At 51.3% G+C, this 21051-nt stretch overlaps 1 protein-coding gene across 1 annotated transcript; it reads right to left on the reverse strand.

Moving 5' to 3' along the window:
* Positions 1-14372: 14372 nt before the first annotated feature.
* Positions 14373-16628, reverse strand: PtA15_2A333 (uncharacterized protein; the record flags this gene model as incomplete). Its single annotated transcript, XM_053166344.1, has 4 exons — positions 14373-15106; positions 15175-15363; positions 15432-15568; positions 15631-16628. The coding sequence occupies 4 exons, from the start codon at positions 16626-16628 to the stop codon at positions 14373-14375; spliced, it is 2058 nt and encodes a 685-aa protein (XP_053017575.1).
* Positions 16629-21051: the final 4423 nt, after the last annotated feature.

The following is a 21051-nucleotide window of genomic DNA, read 5'->3' on the forward strand; positions in this document are numbered from 1 at the left end:
GAAAAAGGTTTACACCCATCTAAACCCTATTCAGACATGTCTGACCGATACCAGCCAATGTATCGGTGTGTGCATCGGAATCAAACGTGCATCGCATCGGACCAGCCGATGCACCAGCCCTAAAAGATGTGCATCGCATCGGCCATACTTTTCAAAAAGCCTGCATCGCATCGGTGGGCCAAAGCAATACCGATGCAGTGTATATGCGATGCAAATCGATGCGATACAGCCCGATGCACGATACTTGCATCACATCGGTTGCAGCGTTGAGTCAAGCACCCAAATTCTGTGCTGGTGCACCTTGAGTGTATACCTTGTTCAGCATCCCAATGCTGAACATTCTGTAGTGATCATGCAGTAGGCTAAGGCAAATGTTCAAACTTGAAAATGAGCATCCCCCTGAGCACCCTTTTATTTTATTAAACACTCCATGTGCCATTGAATCCAGCTAGAATAACATAAAAAGGGTGTGTACACATGAAAGGGATATGTACATAAGAAATGAATATGTAAGCATGAAAGGGGAATGTGAGAAGGTATATTAACACATAAAAGGGATATTTACAAATTATGAAAGGGATATGTATACATGAAAGGGGTTTGTATGTATGAAAGGAGTATGTGCAGTAAGGGGTATTTGCACATGAAAGGGATATGTAAACATCAAAGGGGTATGTAAACCTGAATGATGAAAGGGGTATTGAAAGGGATGTAAAAAACTCAAAGGGGACATGTAAACATGAAATTTTCATGAACGCATGATGAAAGGGGTATGTACACATTGTGAAAGTGATACATGCACATGAAAGGGATACACGCACATGAAAGGGGTATGTGCACATAAAGGGGTATGGACACATTATGAAAGGGGTGAATGCATAAAAAGGGATATGTGCACATGAAAGGGGTATGTGCACATGAAAGGGGGTTTTGCACAGGTATCAACTCAGTATTTTGGTGCCTGTACTCAGTTTTTTGGAGCTTAGACTCACTCTTGCATAAATTATGAAATTTTCATGTAATCAACCAGTGCTTGATTCTTGCATGAGGCACAGCTTGCCTTGAGCTTGTGCATCTCAACTGCAAGCAGTTTCTAAAGTTTTTCTTGCAGTGCTGCAAAACCAGAATATTCTCTGTGTATCTATGTACATATTGCTCAGACTATTGGTAGGGCAAGGGTTGGGAGCTTCTTGCCTGATTAGCAGATTCAGATGAGTCTGGTAGTGGGGTTGCACACGCCACCCATGCTCCTCTACCAAACTGGGTACAAGGAACTTGCGTCAAGTTTGGCGTGAAGCGTCTCCAAAGGAGAGGCTTAGGACTAAAGTCAGATTCTTGGCCTGAGGCTGACGAGGGATTTTGAAGAAAATGAGCAATTTTGTACTTAAATTTATTTTATGATTAGCTCTACAGCTTTACTCCAAATCCCAGCTGACCATGTTTCAGCCCTTGATCTCAGCTATCTTCTACATATTTTTTCAAGTATTCTCAACAAAAGTTGGCTGCTCAGCAGCCATTCTTGCCAGGGCTGTTTCTGAGCAATGTGATGGACCCATTGGACCACTCGCTGGTCAAGATTGGACAGGTTCTCACGATTTTGGCTCACCAGACCTCCCAAGGCAGTTTTTTTACATCACAATTACTTCCAAGGGATGAGGATACAACTTTGATGGTATACATGGTAACATGCACAACAATGAGCTGATTCTAATGGTACTGGAGGCTGTGAAGAAATCTGAGGGGTATGTGGTGATATGTGGGTTAGAAGGATTTTTTGGCCATTTGGCTGGGCAGCCTCAGACCAAATGTTGGACATTAGGCACAAGTCCCTCCCGCAAGCGGGGGGGGGGGGGGGGGGGGGGGGGGGGGTGCTTGCGCCCCGCAAGCACAGGGAGGGACTTGTGCTAAGTTTGGTTGTCACAGGGGTAGCTGTTCTTGGTCATGTAGAAAAACTCCTTGACACTCGTAGCAAACTTCTCTTTGTGTGTTGGTTGGGTGATGGATACAAAGACCCGACCTTTGTCAGGGTTCCCAAGAAGATGCAGGTACAGCAAGCCAGCTAATTGAGCACTGCTTCATGAATTGGAAATCCGCAGGAAAGGACGTGCTACCAACGCTGAAACAAGTACGATACATGGAGCGTATCTGGTAAACATTTTTCATTGAAGATACAGACCTACAAGTCCTATTTTTTGTTTTTAGCCCTGATTATGTATAGGATGGCTGAAAACAAAGTATAGGACATGTAGGTCTCCATATTCAATGAAAAACAATTACCAGATATGCTCCATGTATTGTACTTGTTTCAGCGTTGGTGCTACCCATGCCGCTACATTTTGTGACAAAACTAAAGTGCAAAACTCGCCATATATATGATAATTTTACGGAAGCTGAATTCACAAAAAAGTGCAGATCCATCCATGGCATTGTAAAAACACAATAAATAGCTTGTGCAAGCAAAACAGATTTGTGCTGGTGACATTTCAAGTAGGGGATCAAGGCAACATTGGCAAGAAGGGAATGGGAATTCAACAGGGTGACATCAAAAGGAAAGAGAGATCCCCTGGGAAGGAAGTGGGAATAAGAAAAACAAGAAAAAAAACAATGGCCACACAGGTTCACTTCAACCACTACCAGATATCCTGAGTGGGATATCCAGTAAGAAATCCAGGATACCCTGTGTCCCAAGGCACACTCCGTAAGAGGAGTATGCCAGAGCACACTTTGTAATAGGAGTATGCCAAAGCAAACTATGTAATAGGAGTATGCCAAAGCACACTCTGTAATAGGAGTATGCCAAAGCACACCCCGTTATACGAGTGTGCCAAAGCACACCCCATTGTAGCAGTGTGCCAAAGTACATCCCGTTATAGGAGTGTGCCAAAGAACACACCGTTATAGGAGTGTGCCAAAGCACACACCGTTATAGGAGTGTGCCAAAGCACACACCGTTATAGGAGTGTGCCAAAGAACACACCGTTATAGGAGTGTTCCAAAGCACACACTGTTATAGGAGTGTGCCAAAGCCAACACCGTTATAGGTGTTGAGCTATAGAGCTGTTGTTATTTCTGTTTCATCTCTAGTTGTGTGCTACATACATGTCACTTTCATTTCTCACATTTCACTACAGTTTCACATTGTCATCTAGTTTACTGGAGGCAGCAGACGTGGAAGGATTTCCCTTTCCTCATCCTTCCACACCATCATCCACTCACCCGCATCGTGTCTGCTGTCTTCAGGTTAGTCATTCTCTTTTCTTTCTTCTCATGTTGTTTTCTTTTCTTCTCATCTTCTGATTTATGCAAATCATAATCCTTCCACACCATTATCCACTCACCCGCATCGTGTCTGCTGTCTTCAGCTCCTGTCTCGCCTATCAGGTTATGAGCACCATTTAGCGCAAAACTACCAGCAGCATCGCCAAGCACGTTAAAGACCGGCGTATCGAGTGGCTCTCATCAGTGGACTACTTAAGGATCAACCTTTCTTTCTCTCCTTCTTCTCAAGAACAATGTCGACCGACACCAAGGAGGATCTACCAACTCACACCAGCGTCAGCCTTCACTCTCAATCATCCGTCTCCACCGCAAAGATCTCAACGGCTAGGCTCCCAATACTCAAAGGCCCCGGATCGGACTCGAACTTCCTGAACTGGAAGAAAGTCGTCCTTCGAGTTCTGAAGTCAGCAAAGGTCAATCACGTCCTGACTCCCCTTGCCGCGAATCTTCGACCAGCAACCTGGGCCGAGGACAACGACCTTGTCTGTGCTGTCTTAGTTCAGATAGTCGACGAGTCCAATCTCCGTCACCTGACCGACAAAGATACCGCTGCCGAAATCTGGCAGGATCTAGCTCGTGCTCACCAGGACTCTTCGACCGGCGGTCGAGTCTACTGGATTTGCAAACTTGTCAACGCCCGGATGGACAGAAATGACATTCATACACACATAGAATCGTTGGCGAATTCGTACGAACGACTCAATTCTCTCATCACGCCGGAAAAACCTCTCACCGCAGAAGACGTACACAACGCCGCTCTGCTCAGTTCGATCCCACCAGACTGGCTTCATTGCGTTTCCGCACTTATGAATCAGGAAGGAGTAAAAACGGCAACGATCGTCTCCGCTCTGAAAAATGAAGCTGTCTGTCGCAAGTCTCAAGGCAACATAATCGCCGTCTCATCCACCAAGGCAAACTCGTCGAAGGCTGCTGTCTCCTCAAACCCTCCCAAAGGCACCCGCAACGATTCCACCAAGAAACCCCGTCGGTGTCCCCTTTGCAACAGTGATTCACACGATTTGAACTCCTGTAACAACACAAGGAAGCTCATCGCCGATCACAAAGCAGCTCAGAAGGCACGTTGGGAAGCTTCTCAACAAGAAAAACCCGCCTTGTCCTCCAAGCCGGCGGCCTGAGCAGGTAGAACCTCAGCCGCCACGTTGGGACAATCATCCCACAAATACGACGAAGACAACAACTCAGACTACTCCGGGTCTGAAGTAGACGTGGTAGCCGGAAACGCGGTGGTCTCGCTTTCCATCTCTTCAGACTTGCCGCGAGGAGGGGACGCCAACATCGACTCGGGCTGTTTGATGTCCATGACACCGGATGTCGATGCGATAAGCTCCGCGAAATCCGATCGAACTCCTGTCCGACTGGCCGATCATTCCGTCGTTGAAGCCTCCCACAAGGGTATCCAAAATCTCCCTCTCGCTGGCGGAAAGACAGTCAAAACGCTCGTGGTCCCAGCACTCCATGAACCCCTTCTTTTGGTGGCCGCTATGTGCGATGAAGACTTAACAATTGTCTTTACGAAGAGCTCATGTGATTTCTTCGCCACCCCATCAACTCAAATCACCGGCGACCTCGTGGGGCGAGGCTACAGAAGAGGAAACCTCTATTATCTACCCTCCGAGCCTGTGAGCTTGTTTTCCTCTACTCCTGTATTCCCCCCTCCAACCAACAACTCTCTTTTGGGTCTCCACTACCGCTACTCACACATTGGGCTGAAACCCCTAAAAACTCTCCTTAAACTCAACGGCATAACCCCCACAGTTATGAACAAGGTCAAAGTTCAACGATGTCGAGTCTGCATCCAGTTGAAAATGCCTTGCAACGCCTTCAAGTCTCGAGCCTCCTACCGCTCATCTTCGCCGGGCCAACTGATCCACTCGGATGTCGGATCCTATGAGGTCGTGTCGCGGGAAGGTTATAAGTACTTTATCACCTTCATCAACGATTGTTCAAAATATCTTCATGTTTTCCCTATGAAATGCAAAAGCGATTCTTTCGCGTGTTTCAAACTTTTTCGAGCCTCCTTTGAAAAATCCGGTTCCTATAAGATCCTCTCTCTCCGTACGGATAACGGCGGAGAGTATATTTCGAAGGAATTTGAATCCTACCTGGCATCCTCGGGGATAAAGCATGATCCAGGACCACCTCACTCTCCGGAACTCAACGGTGTGGCGGAACGAACCAACAGAACAATCAACAATCTGGTTCAAGTTGCACTTCTTCAGGCAAATCTTCCTAAGTCGTTCTGGACGGACGCTCTCCGGCATTTTCTCTTCCCATTCAATTCCTTTCCATGTCACACCCCAATGGGCTTTAAATCTCCCATCTCAATCTTACAACAACACCCGACTGACCTAAATCTGATTCACCCCTTTGGGTGCTTAGTGTGGTACAAGACCCCCGAGGCCAACCGCAAGAAGTTAGACCACAAAGGACGGGCCTCGATACTTCTCTCGTATCTATTGGACGGAAACGGATACCGCCTCTGGGATCTGCAAAAACGTTTGGTGGTAAAATCCCGTGACGTGATCTTTGAGGACTTCACCTTTCCCTATGGGGCTGAACTTTGGTCTCCTCCAAAACCAATCCACGTCGAGATACCCTGGCCGGAATCCTCCCCAATTGCATCAACCCCCCCCCCCCTCAATGTCCCCTCAAATGACAAAGCCCCGCTAACACCGTGTCTCCCCCCTCCTCCTATTCCCCCTACTCCTCTCCCAGCTCCCCAGCGTCCATCTACACCGGATCTCTCTATGCTCAACGTCCCACTAGCCCCCCGCTTTGATCGACGACTCACGGCATCTATCCACGCACCGGGCAACGCACCTCGAGATCCAGTGAACATCTCCTCCGACACAGACTCCTCCCGTAACACCCCCGCCCAATCTCCATCGGCACTGTCACCGTCTCATGTGTCTCTGGAGGACATTTCCATAATCTCTCTGCCGCCGCTACGGGCCCCATCCCCATCTCCTTCCCCTTCTGTCTCCCCTCCTCTCCCTCCATCTCCAGCTCCCCCGGCTTCCCCTCCTATGATAAATTTGCCTCCTCCGCCGCCTCGTCCACGATCTTCCGAGCCGCAAAATTCGCCTCCCAGGCGCCGCTCAGGGCGTGAAAGGAGACCACCTGACCGCTACGGCCACTGGTCGAAGAACGCCACTGCGGAAACGGACGTGGATACTCCGAAAACCTGGAGCCAGCTTCTCAAGTCTCCCAACAAACACCGCTGGCTCAAGGCAGCAGATGACGAGTTTGCTTCGTTACTAGGAATGCAAACGTGGAAGCTGGTCCCGCGACCGCAAAAGAGGCGCATCATAAAGTCTAAGTGGGTTTTTAAAGTCAAACGCCGACCTGACCATTCCATTCAAAAGCTTAAAGCCCGCCTCATAGCTATGGGCTACTCCCAAGTCCAAGGTCTCGATTATGATGAAGTTTTCTCTCCAACTCTCCGTCTGGAGACACTTCGACTGATCTTCTCCCTACTGGCAAGTCGTGGGTGGAAAGGAAGGCAAGTCGACTTCAAGACCGCCTTCCTCAACGGTCATCTGGATAAACCTATCTACATGGAACAGCCGCCCGGATTCGAGGATCCTCAACACCCGGACTGGGTATGTGAAGTCAGTAGGTCTCTCTACGGCCTGAAACAATCGCTGCGGCAGTGGAACATTGAACTGCACAAAGCTCTCGTTAACCTTGGTCTTACCAATTCCAAGTATGACCCTACGTTGTACTTCAAAATATCGTCAGGGAAGCTCGTTGGCGCTTTGACAACACATGTGGATGATCTAGCCATAGTCGGAGAACCAGTGTTTGTTGACTCCCTCATTTCTTCCATTGGCAAACAATTCAAAATCGGCGCCGATGAAGAGCTAAACCACTTCCTATCACTCAAAATCACGCTATGGCGCTTCTACCTGTGCGCGGTAGACAGCGGGCTGAGGGGATGGTGCAGAAAAAGCTGCCCTCGTGGTTGATCCGGATGTGAGTCGTAGAATCAGAAAGATAGCGCTGGGAGGTAGGGATTTTGAGAGGACGAGGGGAATGGAATACCCCTCGGCGGTTTGAGGTTTGTTAGGAAAAAAAGAAAGGGGGTGAGGGAGTTCTTCTTGTGAACGTATGCGGGAAAGGATTTGGAAGTATGCGCCGAAGTGCGTCGGCAAAAGAAACTCAGACAGGTGCGATAAACTCAAGAGTATCAGGATCTCAAACTCAGACAGAAAAATAAGCTCCAGAATTGTGATGATACTTTTTCTTGGATCAGAAAGAGGTACCATGCCGACCCCTCCTCTAAGTTCGGCTGAACTTAAGCTCAGGGTCGGCGACAGTCCTTGCGACAGGCTGCGCGACAGGCCCTCGTGCCCGCCGCGCGCGCTACAACCTAGGAAAAAGAGAAACGGAGACCACAACAATAGAAGGGAACCCCACCACACACAAAATACAGAAAAACCGACAACCAACAAACAAAAGCTAAAACCAAAAAGAAAAAAAAACCAACCCGCCTCCTGCACTCCCATCCAACGCGCGCAAAAATGAGAAACAAAAAGAGAAAAGAGAACAAAGAAGAAAAAGAAACAAAAAAAAAAACAAAGGAACAAAAGAGAATAAGACCGGAAAAACTGAAGACTGGAAAAGAAAATTGAGGAGAGAAACAGAAAAGACAAAAGGGATAGAAGGGGGGGACCAAGAGAGCCGGACGGAGTCTGGATCCTGAAACGCCGGGGCTTGATGAGACCGTGCCTCTGAGTTAATCTTTCGACTGTTGTGGGTCTCCACCGAATTGTCCACCACAACGCGCGACTTAGCCACCCACTCCCTATTCCTAAATCAATCTCACTACATTTCCAACCTCTGTGACCGGTTCCTTGATTCAAAACACGTCTCGGCTCCCACCCCCACCGATTCGAATTTCAAGAATGTTTCCCACCGGCGCCCAGGCAATCCAAAGTCTCCTGGCCCCTTTCCTCAACTCATAGGGGCGCTTCTCTGGGTATCACAATGCACGCGCCCAGATATTGCGTTCGCGGTCAACAGGCTCTCACAAAATCTGCGCGACCCCTCGGAGGCTCACTGGCATGCAGCTGTAAGGGTTCTTAATTACCTAGTATCCACCAAAGAACTCAAGTTGCGCCTGGGCGGTGACCTTTCATGCTTGGGCTTCTCCGACTCCGACTGGGCCAAAGACCGCGACGACCGCCGTTCAACCTCAGCATACACCTATCGGATTGGTGATGGCGCGATCTCGTGGAAATCCAGAAAACAAGCAACCGTTTCTCTCTCTAGTACGGAAGCCGAATATAAAGCTTTGTCTGACTCCTGCAAAGAAGCTTTATGGCTCCGGCACCTTTTAACCGAACTTCATCTTCGCCCGGATACTGCGATTCCCATCCATGTTGACAACGAAGGGGCGGAGGCTCTAGCTAAAAATCCCGAACACCACGCGCGGACGAAACACATCCACGCCCGGTACCACTTCATTAGGGAGTGCGTACAAGACAAAGACGTCAAACTCCTACATGTCTCAACTAAGGATATGTTAGCTGACATGCTCACGAAACCGCTTCCCCGTGTGGCTCTGGAAAAACATCGACTCATGTTTGGCATAATTCCCTAGTTCCTGTTCCAATAATCACTTTTCTTTCCTTCCCTCCCTTCCCCCATCCATCTTCTTTCCCATTTTTCTTTCCCACCATTCCTTTCCTTCCTCTTAATGCTCCTCTATCTCACTCTATTTTTTTTCCTTTCTTTTATTTTCCTTTTTTTTTTTTTTCTTCTTCTGTTTCATGTCTGCAGCAAGGGGGGGTGTTGAGCTATAGAGCTGTTGTTATTTCTGTTTCATCTCTAGTTGTGTGCTACATACATGTCACTTTCATTTCTCACATTTCACTACAGTTTCACATTGTCATCTAGTGTACTGGAGGCAGCAGACGTGGAAGGATTTCCCTTTCCTCATCCTTCCACACCATCATCCACTCACCCGCATCGTGTCTGCTGTTTTCAGGTTAGTCATTCTCTTTTCTTTCTTCTCATGTTGTTTTCTTTTCTTCTCATCTTCTGATTTATGCAAATCATAATCCTTCCACACCATCATCCACTCACCCGCATCGTGTCTGCTGTCTTCAGCTCCTGTCTCGCCTATCAATAGGAGTGTGCCAAAGCACACACCGTTATAGGAGTGTGCCAAAGCACACTCCCTTATAGGAGTGTCCCAAAGCACACTCCCTTATAGGAGTGTGCCAAAGCACACTCCCTTATAGGAGTGTGCCAAAGCACACTCCCTTATAGGAGTGTGCCAAAGCACACTCCCTTATAGGAGTGTGCCAAAGCACACTCCCTTATAGGAGTGTGCCAAAGCACACTCCGTCATAGGAGTGTGCCAAAGCACACTCCGTCATAGGAGTGTGCCAAAGCACACTCCGTCATAGGAGTGTGCCAAAGCACACTCCGTCATAGGAGTGTGCCAAAGCACACTCTGTCATAGGAGTGTGCCAAAGCACACTCCGTCATAGGAGTGTGCCAAAGCACACTCCGTCATAGGAGTGTGCCAAAGCACACTCTGTCATAGGAGTGTGCCAAAGCACACTCCGTCATAGGAGTGTGCCAAAGCACACTCCGTCATAGGAGTGTGCCAAAGCACACTCCGTCATAGGAGTGTGCCAAAGCACACCCGTCATAGGAGTGTGACAAAGCACAATCCATTCCTAGGAGTGTGACACTCCGTTCCTAGGAGTGTGACACTCCGTTCCTAGGAGTGTGACACTCCGTTCCTAGGAGTGTGACACTCCGTTCCTAGGAGTGTGACACTCCGTTCCTAGGAGTGTGACACTCCGTTCCTAGGAGTGTGACACTCCGTTCCTAGGAGTGTGACACTCCGTTCCTAGGAGTGTGACACTCCTGTGACACTCCCTTCCTAGGAGTGTGACACTCTGTTCCTAGGAGTGTGACACTCTGTTCCTAGGAGTGTGACACTCTGTTCCTAGGAGTGTGACACTCCCTTCCTAGGAGTGTGACACTCCCTTCCTAGGAGTGTGACACTCCCTTCCTAGGAGTGTGACACTCCCTTCCTAGGAGTGTGACAATGCGTTCCTAGGAGTGTGCCAAAGCTCCCTCCGTAATAGGAGTATGCCAAAGCACACTCCATAATAGGTCCACTGTTGGCCTCCAGACAAAATTGTAGGAAGACTTCAACTTACCCTGGAACTCACGGTCCCAGCGGGCTTGGCCAATCAGGGCTGTGATCTGACAGGGAGGGATGTGAGCCTGAGTCTCTATAGTGACTACAGGACACAAGAAAGAAGGGGGGAAATAGTTGGATTTCTTTGGATAAAGAAAATACAACCATGAGAGAGATAGAGAAAGAGAAAAGACAAACAGGACAGGATCAGGATAAGGAGATATACTAGGTTATTCTAGTGGGAATGCACGTCCACTGGCAATGCTACTCTTCAGAAGAGTGCTGCTAAGCTTTGCTAGAAAGTGCTACAGCCTCCTCTCACTAAAGAAATGTGGAGGGTCTCTGGATTAGATAAGTTTAATCCAGCCACAATTTTTTAGCTTCCTTCTGGATAGTCAAGGTTCTTGAAGGGAAACCTGAGGGACAGCCCTGTAACCTAGATTTGAGGCAAAGGCCAGCAGATAAGAAGGGACAGCCCTGTGATCAAGAATGAGGCAAAGGCCAGCAGATATGGAGGGACAGCCCTGTGATCAAAAGAAGGAAAAGGCCAGCAGAAAAGAGCAGATCAAGCAAGACACAGAGTTGTACCTCTGAGATAAAAAAGGTTCAGTGAAAGAGGTTACTTACTGTCAATATCCTAGGCGCCTGTGACGGTAGGTATACTGGGAGTGTTGTAAACTCTTTGGTGGTGATCCTGGGGTTATCTGGGGTGTGTTTTCTGGTGTGCTGAAGTCTCTAGATTTGCCTCAGGCAAGGGGGATCTTGACTACGAAAATTTTCACAGTTTGCTTATGTAATTTACATATGTACATGTGGTTTGGCGCGCCTGGTAGCGCTGACACGTCACAACTGCGCATGCGCGCCACAACTCAATAACTCAAGGAAGGAGTATAGTTACAAGGAATTGATAAGTTGTAACTAGGGTTAAAATTGCATGAGGAAACAGAATATGAAGTCAAAACAAGGTTATCTCTTAAGATGAAAAAGATATAAAGTAATTCATGTGTAACAAAGGTAGAACAGGCAGCTTTTAGGTCAGCTGTGATGACTCTAAGGCTGACAAGGGAGGAGTATATCAGCAAGGAACGGGTGGGATTAAGAAGTGTTTGGAGTCTGTTTCCAATTGAAGTTTGACAAAAAAACACAGCTTTTGCGTACTGCGGCCCACTGCACTGCACTGCAAAAATAACTTGGTCAACTGCTTGTGCAGGATACTCAAGCCAAGCTGCCATTGTAACTCCACATGAATGAAGAAGTGCCTTTGTTGGAACAGTCACTGTGCAAGGTGCACAGTGACTGTGCATTGAAGCTTGGGTTGAGTCAAACCTTGAGTAAGGCTGGTGTAACACCACAAGCTTCCTCAGAGTTGCCGCATGTCAACTGCTCACAGTTGACACAGTTTTTTTTGCAGTGCTCTACATTGCAAAATATTGGGACCAGCAAATTCAATGGGTCAGCTTTGAATGGTTTTCAAAAAATCATCTGAATGGAATGTCCTTGGGTGGAAAACCCAGAGGATGACCATTGAATATCCTCTCAATGCCCTTTGAAAGACATTCGGCGGAGCTGGTCTCTCCACCAAATAGAGATGGCACTTTTGCACCCGGGTACCCGCACGGGTGCGGGTACCCGCTGGTCTGTTTGGCGAATTCCCAACATCCGCATCCACACTCGTTGGCGGGTACCTGCCTGCCTGGGCGGGTACCCGTGCGGATATCCGCGGGTACCCGCCCCTGCCTCGGCGACCGGAAGCGATCCCTTCCGGTCAAAGAGGCCATATGGCTAATTTGGCGACCAGAAGGAAACCCTTCTGGTTGCAATATGACCTCTGCAACCAGGAGAATTTCCTTCTGGTCGCAGAGGTTGTGTAACTTCTGTTGCCAAGGTTGTATAACCTCTTGGACCAGAAGGACTTCCTTCTGGTCGCCAAGGTTGTATAACCTCTCGGACCAGAAGGACTTCCTTCTGGTCGCCGAGGTTGTATAACCTGTTGGACCAGGAGGATTTTCTCTTGCTCGCCAAGGCTGTATAACCTCCGCGACCAGGAGGATTTCCTTCTGGTTGCCAAGATACAGCCCCGGCCACCGGAAGGAATCCTCCCTGGTCAAAGAGGTTGTATGACCTCGGCGACTGGGAGGAGCTTTCTGGCTGCCAAGGTTGTACAACCTTGGCAACTGGAAGGGATCCGGCGGGTGTCTGCGGGTGTGCATTTAATTACCCGGGTACCCAACGGCTTTTTCCCGGAATCTCAGATACCCGCACCCGCACCTGCATCCGTTGGCGGGTACCCGCCAGCGGATAGCAGGTACCCGCAACGGGTGCAAAGTTGCCATCTCTATCACCAAAGGCCTTTCAAAGGGAATTCAGAGTTGAACTCTGAGGATTTGATCCTGCCAAACCGGCTTGTCCAGCAGAGTTTTGCCAGAAAGAGTCATACATCTGAGATACTTTTGAAGCTTTTCCCAAATATTTGGGCTCTAGATCACTTCTGGGAGGCCCACAGATCTTGACAGGAAGTCATCCACTTCAAAGGTCACCCAAAGGAAAACCTTAAAAGTCCGTCCGGTTTGTACGCTCTGCAGGGAGAGGCTGGAGGATATGTGTTGGAGGAACAGCGGATGGGCCCACAGCAAGCCAGGGCGCAGGACCAGCGGCAACCCAGGTGTCAGAGATTGTGTGTTGCACAGCTGAGGCTCACAAAGTCCCTAGGATGAGCACCTGGGTATCCACTGGATGTTCCCAAGACCTCAGAAATTTGCATCTGCTGGCATTGGCGGGTACCTGTCAGCGGATACCTGCAGCCAGCGGGTTCAAAGCTACCATCTCTAACCTAATCCCTAGCCAGCTTCTCAGAATCTTTGTTACTGTTCAAACCAAGGGCAGAGAATTAGAGAGCACCAACAAGAAAGGCAAAAAATGAAGATTGTTGAAAGCATTGTCGACGATTTTTAGTGGACCAAATCGTCCAAATTGGTGGTGATTTGGACCAGTGTCTGATAAGACGGGTGGACACCCCATCCCCCGAGAAATCATCAACACTGGATTCAAATTTTTGTCGTCCCTTTTACATCCCGTGCTGGGCACTCCATTTTCCCTCCTTGGTTAGAACAGCACCAATCGTTCCAAGAACTTAGCAAGAAATTCAACCATTTCCCACACTTTCCACGATTTTCATTTTTCCATGTCCCATTGTCCGACCCCTTCCGTCACCCACATTCCCACCCCTCACATGTCGCAGCCAAGCCCAGTGCGCAGGCCGTCAGCGCGAAAAATGAGTGCCACAAACGGTAGACAAAAAGTGTCCACCTCTCATCGCACAAGAAAAAAAATAGCGCGGTCTCGAAAAAACCGCAGATCTTCCGCTGACAGGTCGGAGAGGACAAGAGTGAGTCGACCACGGCTCATCGGTGCAACCAGAGACACAGACGCCCAGCTGTCTCCACCCACCGCCTCCACCCGCCCACACGGCCCGTCCCGGGCGTCCAGGACAGCCGAGTCTCCTGCGGGCCGGGTCCCGGAAGCTGGGGAGTTGTTGCACGAGTGGGGGGGGCACGAGGAAGGGCCGGACGGGGGCAGATACGACACGGATAAGACACGGATACGACACGGATAGACACGGGGATAGACAGGCGATAAACATTTGATAGACATTTGATAGACAGGCAATAGATGATAGACAGGCGATAGATGATGGATATTCGAGAGATGATGGATAGACAGCTGGTGGACTTCCCCCTCCAGGCCGACGCGGCCGACCTCACCAACGAGAAAGAGCAGACCCTATACACACAAACACACACACATATATATGGAAAAGAGACGAAAGCGGGGCGCCGCGGGAGTCGTCGGCCGCACGTCCCAGAGCCGCGAGAAGGAGAGAGCACAGAAGCGCGGATGGGAGGGGCAGCTAAGCAAGCGCCTGCTGAGCGTCCGGAGGGGCGCCAGCCTCGGTCCGAGCCCTCACCGACAGCCGTCCGCCGGGGTGAGGCGGGTTGTCGGGGAGGACGGCGGAGGGGTCGATGATGACGGCGCCGGTAGACGAGGGCGCGTTGTCGGAGGCGGCGACGGAGGGCGCGGGGCTGCCGGTATTGGTCCTGTCTCTCGCATCCCCACACATCAGTAAGCTCCAGAGCGAGAGAGGGGGGAGAGAGACGCACGAGATGGGCGGGCCGGGGGGCCGGCTTGGGGGCGGCTCTTTGGGCACCGGGTCTTCGGCTTCGGCTCCGAGATGGGTGGGGGAGGAGGAGGAGGGCAGGAGGGCGGTGGGGAGCAGCGGGAGGGGCGCGGGCAGGGCGGCCTTGGCCGGCTTGCGGGCCGGGCCGGTGCCGACGACGGCGACGGTGGAGGCGGGCGGGCGCGGCCTGGCGGGCAGGTCTGGCCCTTCGCCGTCCGAGGAGCCGCCGTGGTCGTCCGAGCGGGGACGGTCGACCGACGAGCCCACCGAGCCGCTCAGCGGCTGCGGGCGCCCCGCCGGAGCAGCCCCCGTCGGGACAGCCCCCGCCGGAGCAGCGCCCGGCGGAGACGACAGGTGGGCGCGGTACGTCGCCGCCATCTCGGCGGACATGACCATCGTGTGGGCCCGGTCGATGGCCGGCGGAGGGGCGGGGAGGACGACGGTGTGGTCGGGGTTGTCGGCCGCGGCTGCAACAAAGCCAGAGAGAGCGTCAGCATCCCCCCGAAACCAAGAGAGAGAGAGAGAGGGGACGGACAGTCGTCTGGGGGCGACGAGGCCACCTCGTCTGTCTCCACGTCCGCCTCCAGGTCCGCAAACGTCCGGCACAGCGGACAGCTGAAGCCCGGGTGATGCATCTGGAGCAGCGGGCGGATGCATTTGTAGTGGTAGGTGTGCGAGCAGGGCGCGATGAAGAGGGCCTGGCAGACGTTGACGCCGAAGAGACCTGTGTGGGCCCCCTTTGGTCAGCTTTCCTTGTGTGTGTGGGTGTGGAAGGGAGAAGGGAAGACGGACAGATGCAGCAGTCAGAGACCGGCTTCGGAAGGCCCTCGGCGCCCGCCTTGGTGCTCACGTCCTTGGCCGGCTGCCCGGAGGCCGGGGCGGAGGAGCCTTTGGCGCCGAGAGTGCGCAGCTGAGCCAATGCCTGCTGACTGTAGAGCCGAGGATGATCAGCAGGGTAGTGAAGAAGGGGGAGGGAGGTGGGGGGACGTACTTGAAGACGTTTGCCGAGCGCTGCCAGCCGCGGTTAAGCTCGACGCGCATCTTGACGCAGCGGTAGATCTCCTCGGTGCCGCCCTGGTAGTCGACGCCGAGCTGGAGGACGTCGCCGTCTCTGAGCGGGAACGCCCTGGACTCGGAGCCGGGGGGGGAGAGGCGGATGTGGTTGAGGAAGGTGCCGGAGGAGCTCTTGGTGTCTTTGATGAAGAAGGCGCCGGCGGGGTCGGCGAAGATGTCGGCGTGGCCGCGGGAGACCACCTTGGACTTGAAGGCGATCCGGGTATCGGTGGAGGCCGGGGCAAGCGGGCTGCCCCGGTCGGTGAACCGGCCGAGCTTGAGGACCAGCGAGGGCGTCAGCTTGCGCTCGATGGGCTCGAAGTGCAGCGAGCGGGTGGCGTCGAGATGGGGGACGAGGCGGAGCGAGAAGGCTTGTTCGGCCGGTGGTTCGGCCGGTGGATGCATGTGCTCGGCCGTCTGGCTGGGCTGCTGGCTGGGTGGTGCGTGGATGGCTGGTGCTGCTGCTGCTGCTGCTGGGGCCGGTGTTTCTGGGGCGGTGTTAGGCTGGGTGGTCCTGAGCCTGTCGGTGGCCGATCGGAGTACCCTGGGGATCGGCGGGGGCTGGCTGTTCGATCGGCTCGGGGGCTCTCCTGGGGCGTCTTGGGGGTGGGTGGATGAGCTGGCGGAGGGGGAGAGGATGGCGCTGAGCAGGGTGTTTTCTTTCTTCCTGGACTGGATCCTTCGCAGGCCAGGGAAGTATGGTTTTGGGATTGCTGCGGAGGAGGATCGTGGTGGATGCTGTTGTTCTTGTTGTTCTTGTTGACCGGATCGTTCTTGTTGACCGGATCGTTCTTGTTGGCCTGTTCGTTCTTGTTGACCTGTTCGTTCTTGTTGACCGCTTCGATCGGTTCGTTCTGTTCGTTCGGTTCGTGCTTGTTGGGTTCGTGGGTGTGGCTGGGGTGATGTGGGTGGGCTTGGTCCGAGTGAGAACTGCATCAAGTTCTCGAGTGGGCTGGGGTGTGTGGTTGTGGCCGTGGCAGTGGCAGTGGGTTGCTGGGTGTTGATGTTGAGTGGCTGTTTCTTGCGTGTTCGGCTGATGAGGTTGTTGAAGGAGAGGGTGAATCGTGAGTTGTTGGTGTTGTTGTAGGGGTTGTTGTTGTTGTTGTTGTTGTTGTTGTTGTTGTTGTTTTGGGTTTGGGGTTGGTTGTTTTGTTGGTTCTGGTTGGATTCGCTTGAGGATGCTGATGAGTCTGCGCTGACCAGTGCGAGTGTCGATCGGTTGTGGAAGAGCGAGGAGAGGGTCATCTTCACCCAGCACAGCAGCGTGCTCCTGCTCGGCTATAAAATAGTGTCTGAGCGGACACCCAGGGCGGGGAAGAAGGGGGAGAAGGCCTTTAAGCCATCCCCACTCTCCCACACACGACAAACAGCCACCCCACACTCTATTTACAGTACAAATCAACACATACAGCCCAACACGCCACCTCGCCGGAGGAGCAGAATACACCAGAAACACCCCCTCGAAGCCAGGAACACCAAAGAACGGATCCGGGCTCACGTGTCTCGTCGGATACGACAGAGACCACGAGTCACTGGGCAAGCCAATCATTGGGGAAGCTTGGACGAACTCCCATTCCGCCATGCCCACTGATTACAGTCCACCCATTTACACTGTGCAGTGCATCCTACCCTACTGTTGATTTCATCCATTCCCCAAAATACATTGTCTTGCTGTTGACAGTTCACAAAGAGAGCTTGCTGGAAATCTTTACCAAACTTTCATAATCCTTCACAATCCAAATGTTGTATGTTTCCCGCAGAATACAGTCAACAGCTGCACTACAAGAGAAACTCCAGAAACTGCCAGCAGTGGACGTGTGGCATACTCCCATGTAACTGCCATTGTAACCCCACACAATTATGTACATCATGCTCTTCCATGCATTCAACCTTGGCTGGAATAACCTTTGAGAAAGGCTCAAGGATTAGAGATGGTACTTTGCACCTGGTTACTCAAGGCGGGTACCTGCCCAAAATTTCCAGAAATTCAGACACCCACACCCAGCACCTGCTGGCGGGTACCTGCCACGCCAGAAAGGCACCCGCCAACTGGTACCCAGTGCCATCCCTACCCTGTAGAGACAGCACTTTGCAACCAGGTTATATACCTGCCTGGAATTTCACTGATATTGGACACCTGCACCTGCACCCGTTTCTGGGTACCTTCTTTTGAAAACAGGTATAGAGATGGCAACTTTGCACCCTTCGCGGGTACCTGCTATCCGCTGGCGGGTAACCCCCAACGGATGCGGGTCTCTGAGATTCCGTGAAAAAGCCGACGGGTCCCCGGGTAATTAAATGCACACCCGCAGACACCCGCCCACTTCTTTGACCGGCAGGCCGGATCCCTTCCGGCTGCCAAGGTTGTACAGCCTTGGCAGCCAGAAAACTCCTCCCTGTCGCCGAGGCTATATAACCTCTTCAACCAGGGGGGATTCCTTCTGGTTGCCGGGGCTTTATCTTGGCGACCAGAAGGAAATCCTCCTGGTTGCAGAGGTTATACAGCCTTGGCGAGCAAGAGAAAATCCTCCTGGTCCGAGAGGTTATATAGCCTTGGTGACCAGAAGGAAAGCCTTCTGGTTGCAGATTTTATACATCCTCGGAGACCAAGAGGGAATTCTCCTGGTCACAGAGGCTATACAACATTGGTGACCAGAATTAAATTCCTGGTTGCAGAGGCTACACAACCTCTGCAACCAGACGGCAATATCCTGGTCACAGAGGCTATAAAACCTCTACAACCAGGCGGCAATAGTGAATCACCAACATCCCTTTAGCCAGTGTTACAAGAGATGGCGGAGGGGTTGGAGGATTGATGCATGTTAGATTTGGAGCAAGCAGTTGAGGGTGTCAATAGTGATGAGTATGTTGGGGCCTAAATGGAGAGTGTGCCAAAGCACACTCTGTTATAGGAGTCTGCCAAAGCACACTCTGTTATAGGAGTGAACCAAAGCACACTCTGTTATAGGAGTGTGCCAAAGCACACTCCGTTTTGGCACACTCCGCTATAGGAGTGTGCTTTGGCACACTCCATTATAGGAGTGTGCTTTGGCACACTCCGTTATGGGAGTGTGCCAAAGCACACTCCATTATAGGAGTGTGCTTTGGCACACTCCGTTATGGGAGTGTGCCAAAGCACACTCCGTTATAGGAGTGTGCCAAAGCACACTCTGTTATAGGAGTGTGCCAAAGCACACTTGATTATAGGAGTGTGCCAAAGCACACTCTGTTATAGGAGTGTGCCAAAGCAAACTCTGTTATAGGAGTGTGCCAAAGCACACTCCGTTATAGGAATGTGCCGAAGCACACTCTGTAATAGGAGTGTGCTTTGGCACACTCCGTTATAGGAGTGTGCTTTGGCACACTCCGTTATAGGAGTGTGCTTTGGCACACTCCGTTATAGGAGTGTGCTTTGGCACACTCCGTTATAGGAGTGTGCTTTGGCACACTCCGTTATAGGAGTGTGCTTTGGCACACTCCGTTATAGGAGTGTGCTTTGGCACACTCCGTTATAGGAGTGTGCTTTGGCACACTCCGTTATAGGAGTGTGCTTTGGCACACTCCGTTATAGGAGTGTGCTTTGGCACACTCCGTTATAGGAGTGTGCTTTGGCACACTCCGTTATAGGAGTGTGCTTTGGCACACTCCGTTATAGGAGTGTGCTTTGGCACACTCCGTTATAGGAGTGTGCTTTGGCACACTCCGTTATAGGAGTGTGCTTTGGCACACTCCGTTATAGGAGTGTGCTTTGGCACACTCCGTTATAGGAGTGTGCTTTGGCACACTCCGTTATAGGAGTGTGCTTTGGCACACTCCGTTATAGGAGTGTGCTTTGGCACACTCCGTTATAGGAGTGTGCTTTGGCACACTCCGTTATAGGAGTGTGCTTTGGCACACTCCGTTATAGGAGTGTGCTTTGGCACACTCCGTTATAGGAGTGTGCTTTGGCACACTCCGTTATAGGAGTGTGCTTTGGCACACTCCGTTATAGGAGTGTGCTTTGGCACACTCCGTTATAGGAGTGTGCTTTGGCACACTCCGTTATGGGAGTGTGCTTTGGCACACTCCGTTATAGGAGTGTGCTTTGGCACACTCCGTTATAGGAGTGTGCTTTGGCACACTCCGTTATAGGAGTGTGCTTTGGCACACTCCGTTATAGGAGTGTGCTTTGGCACACTCCGTTATAGGAGTGTGCTTTGGCACACTCCGTTATAGGAGTGTGCTTTGGCACACTCCGTTGCAGGAGTGTGCTTTGGCCCACTCTGTTATAGGAGTGTGCTTTGGCACACTCCGTTGTAGGAGTGTGCTTTGGCACACTCCGTTGTAGGAGTGTGCTTTGGCACACTCCGTTGTAGGAGTGTGCTTTGGCACACTCCGTTGTAGGAGTGTGCTTTGGCACACTCCGTTGTAGGAGTGTGCTTTGGCACACTCCGTTGTAGGAGTGTGCTTTGGCACACTCCGTTATAGGAGTGTGCTTTGGCACACTCCGTTATAGGAGTGTGCTTTGGCACACTCCGTTATAGGAGTGTGCTTTGGCACACTCCGTTATAGGAGTGTGCTTTGGCACACTCCGTTATAGGAGTTTGCTTTGGCACACTCCGTTATAGGAGTGTGCTTTGGCACACTCCGTTATAGGAGTTTGCTTTGGCACACTCCGTTATAGGAGTGTGCTTTGGCACACTCCGTTATAGGAGTTTGCTTTGGCACACTCCGTTATAGGAGTGTGCTTTGGCACACTCCGTTATAGGAGTTTGCTTTGGCACACTCCGTTATAGGAGTGTGCTTTGGCACACTCCGTTATAGGAGTGTGCTTTGGCACACTCCGTTATGGGAGTGGCCAAAGCACACTCCGTTATAGGAATGTGCCAAAGCACACTCCGTTATAGGAGTGTGCCAAAGCACACTCCGTTACGGAGTGTGCTTTGGCACACTCCTATAACAGAGTGTGCTTTGGTTCACTCCGTTACAGGAGTGTGCCAAAGCACACTCCGTTACAGGAGTGTGCCAAAGCACACTCCGTTATAGGAGTGTGCCAAAGCACACTCCGTTATAGGAGTGTGCCAAAGCACACTCCGTTATAGGAGTGTGCCAAAGCACACTCCGTTATAGGAGTGTGCCAAAGCACACTCCGTTATAGGAGTGTGCCAAAGCACACTCCGTTATAGGAGTGTGCCAAAGCACACTCCGTTATAGGAGTGTGCCAAAGCACACTCCGTTATAGGAGTGTGCCAAAGCACACTCCGTTACGGAGTGTGCTTTGGCACACTCCTATAACAGAGTGTGCTTTGGTTCACTCCTATAACAGAGTGTGCTTTGGCAGACTCCTATAACAGAGTGTGCTTTGGCACACTCTCCATTT

Source organism: Puccinia triticina, chromosome 2A (genome assembly GCF_026914185.1).
Source record: "Puccinia triticina chromosome 2A, complete sequence".
NCBI lineage: Eukaryota > Fungi > Basidiomycota > Pucciniomycetes > Pucciniales > Pucciniaceae > Puccinia > Puccinia triticina.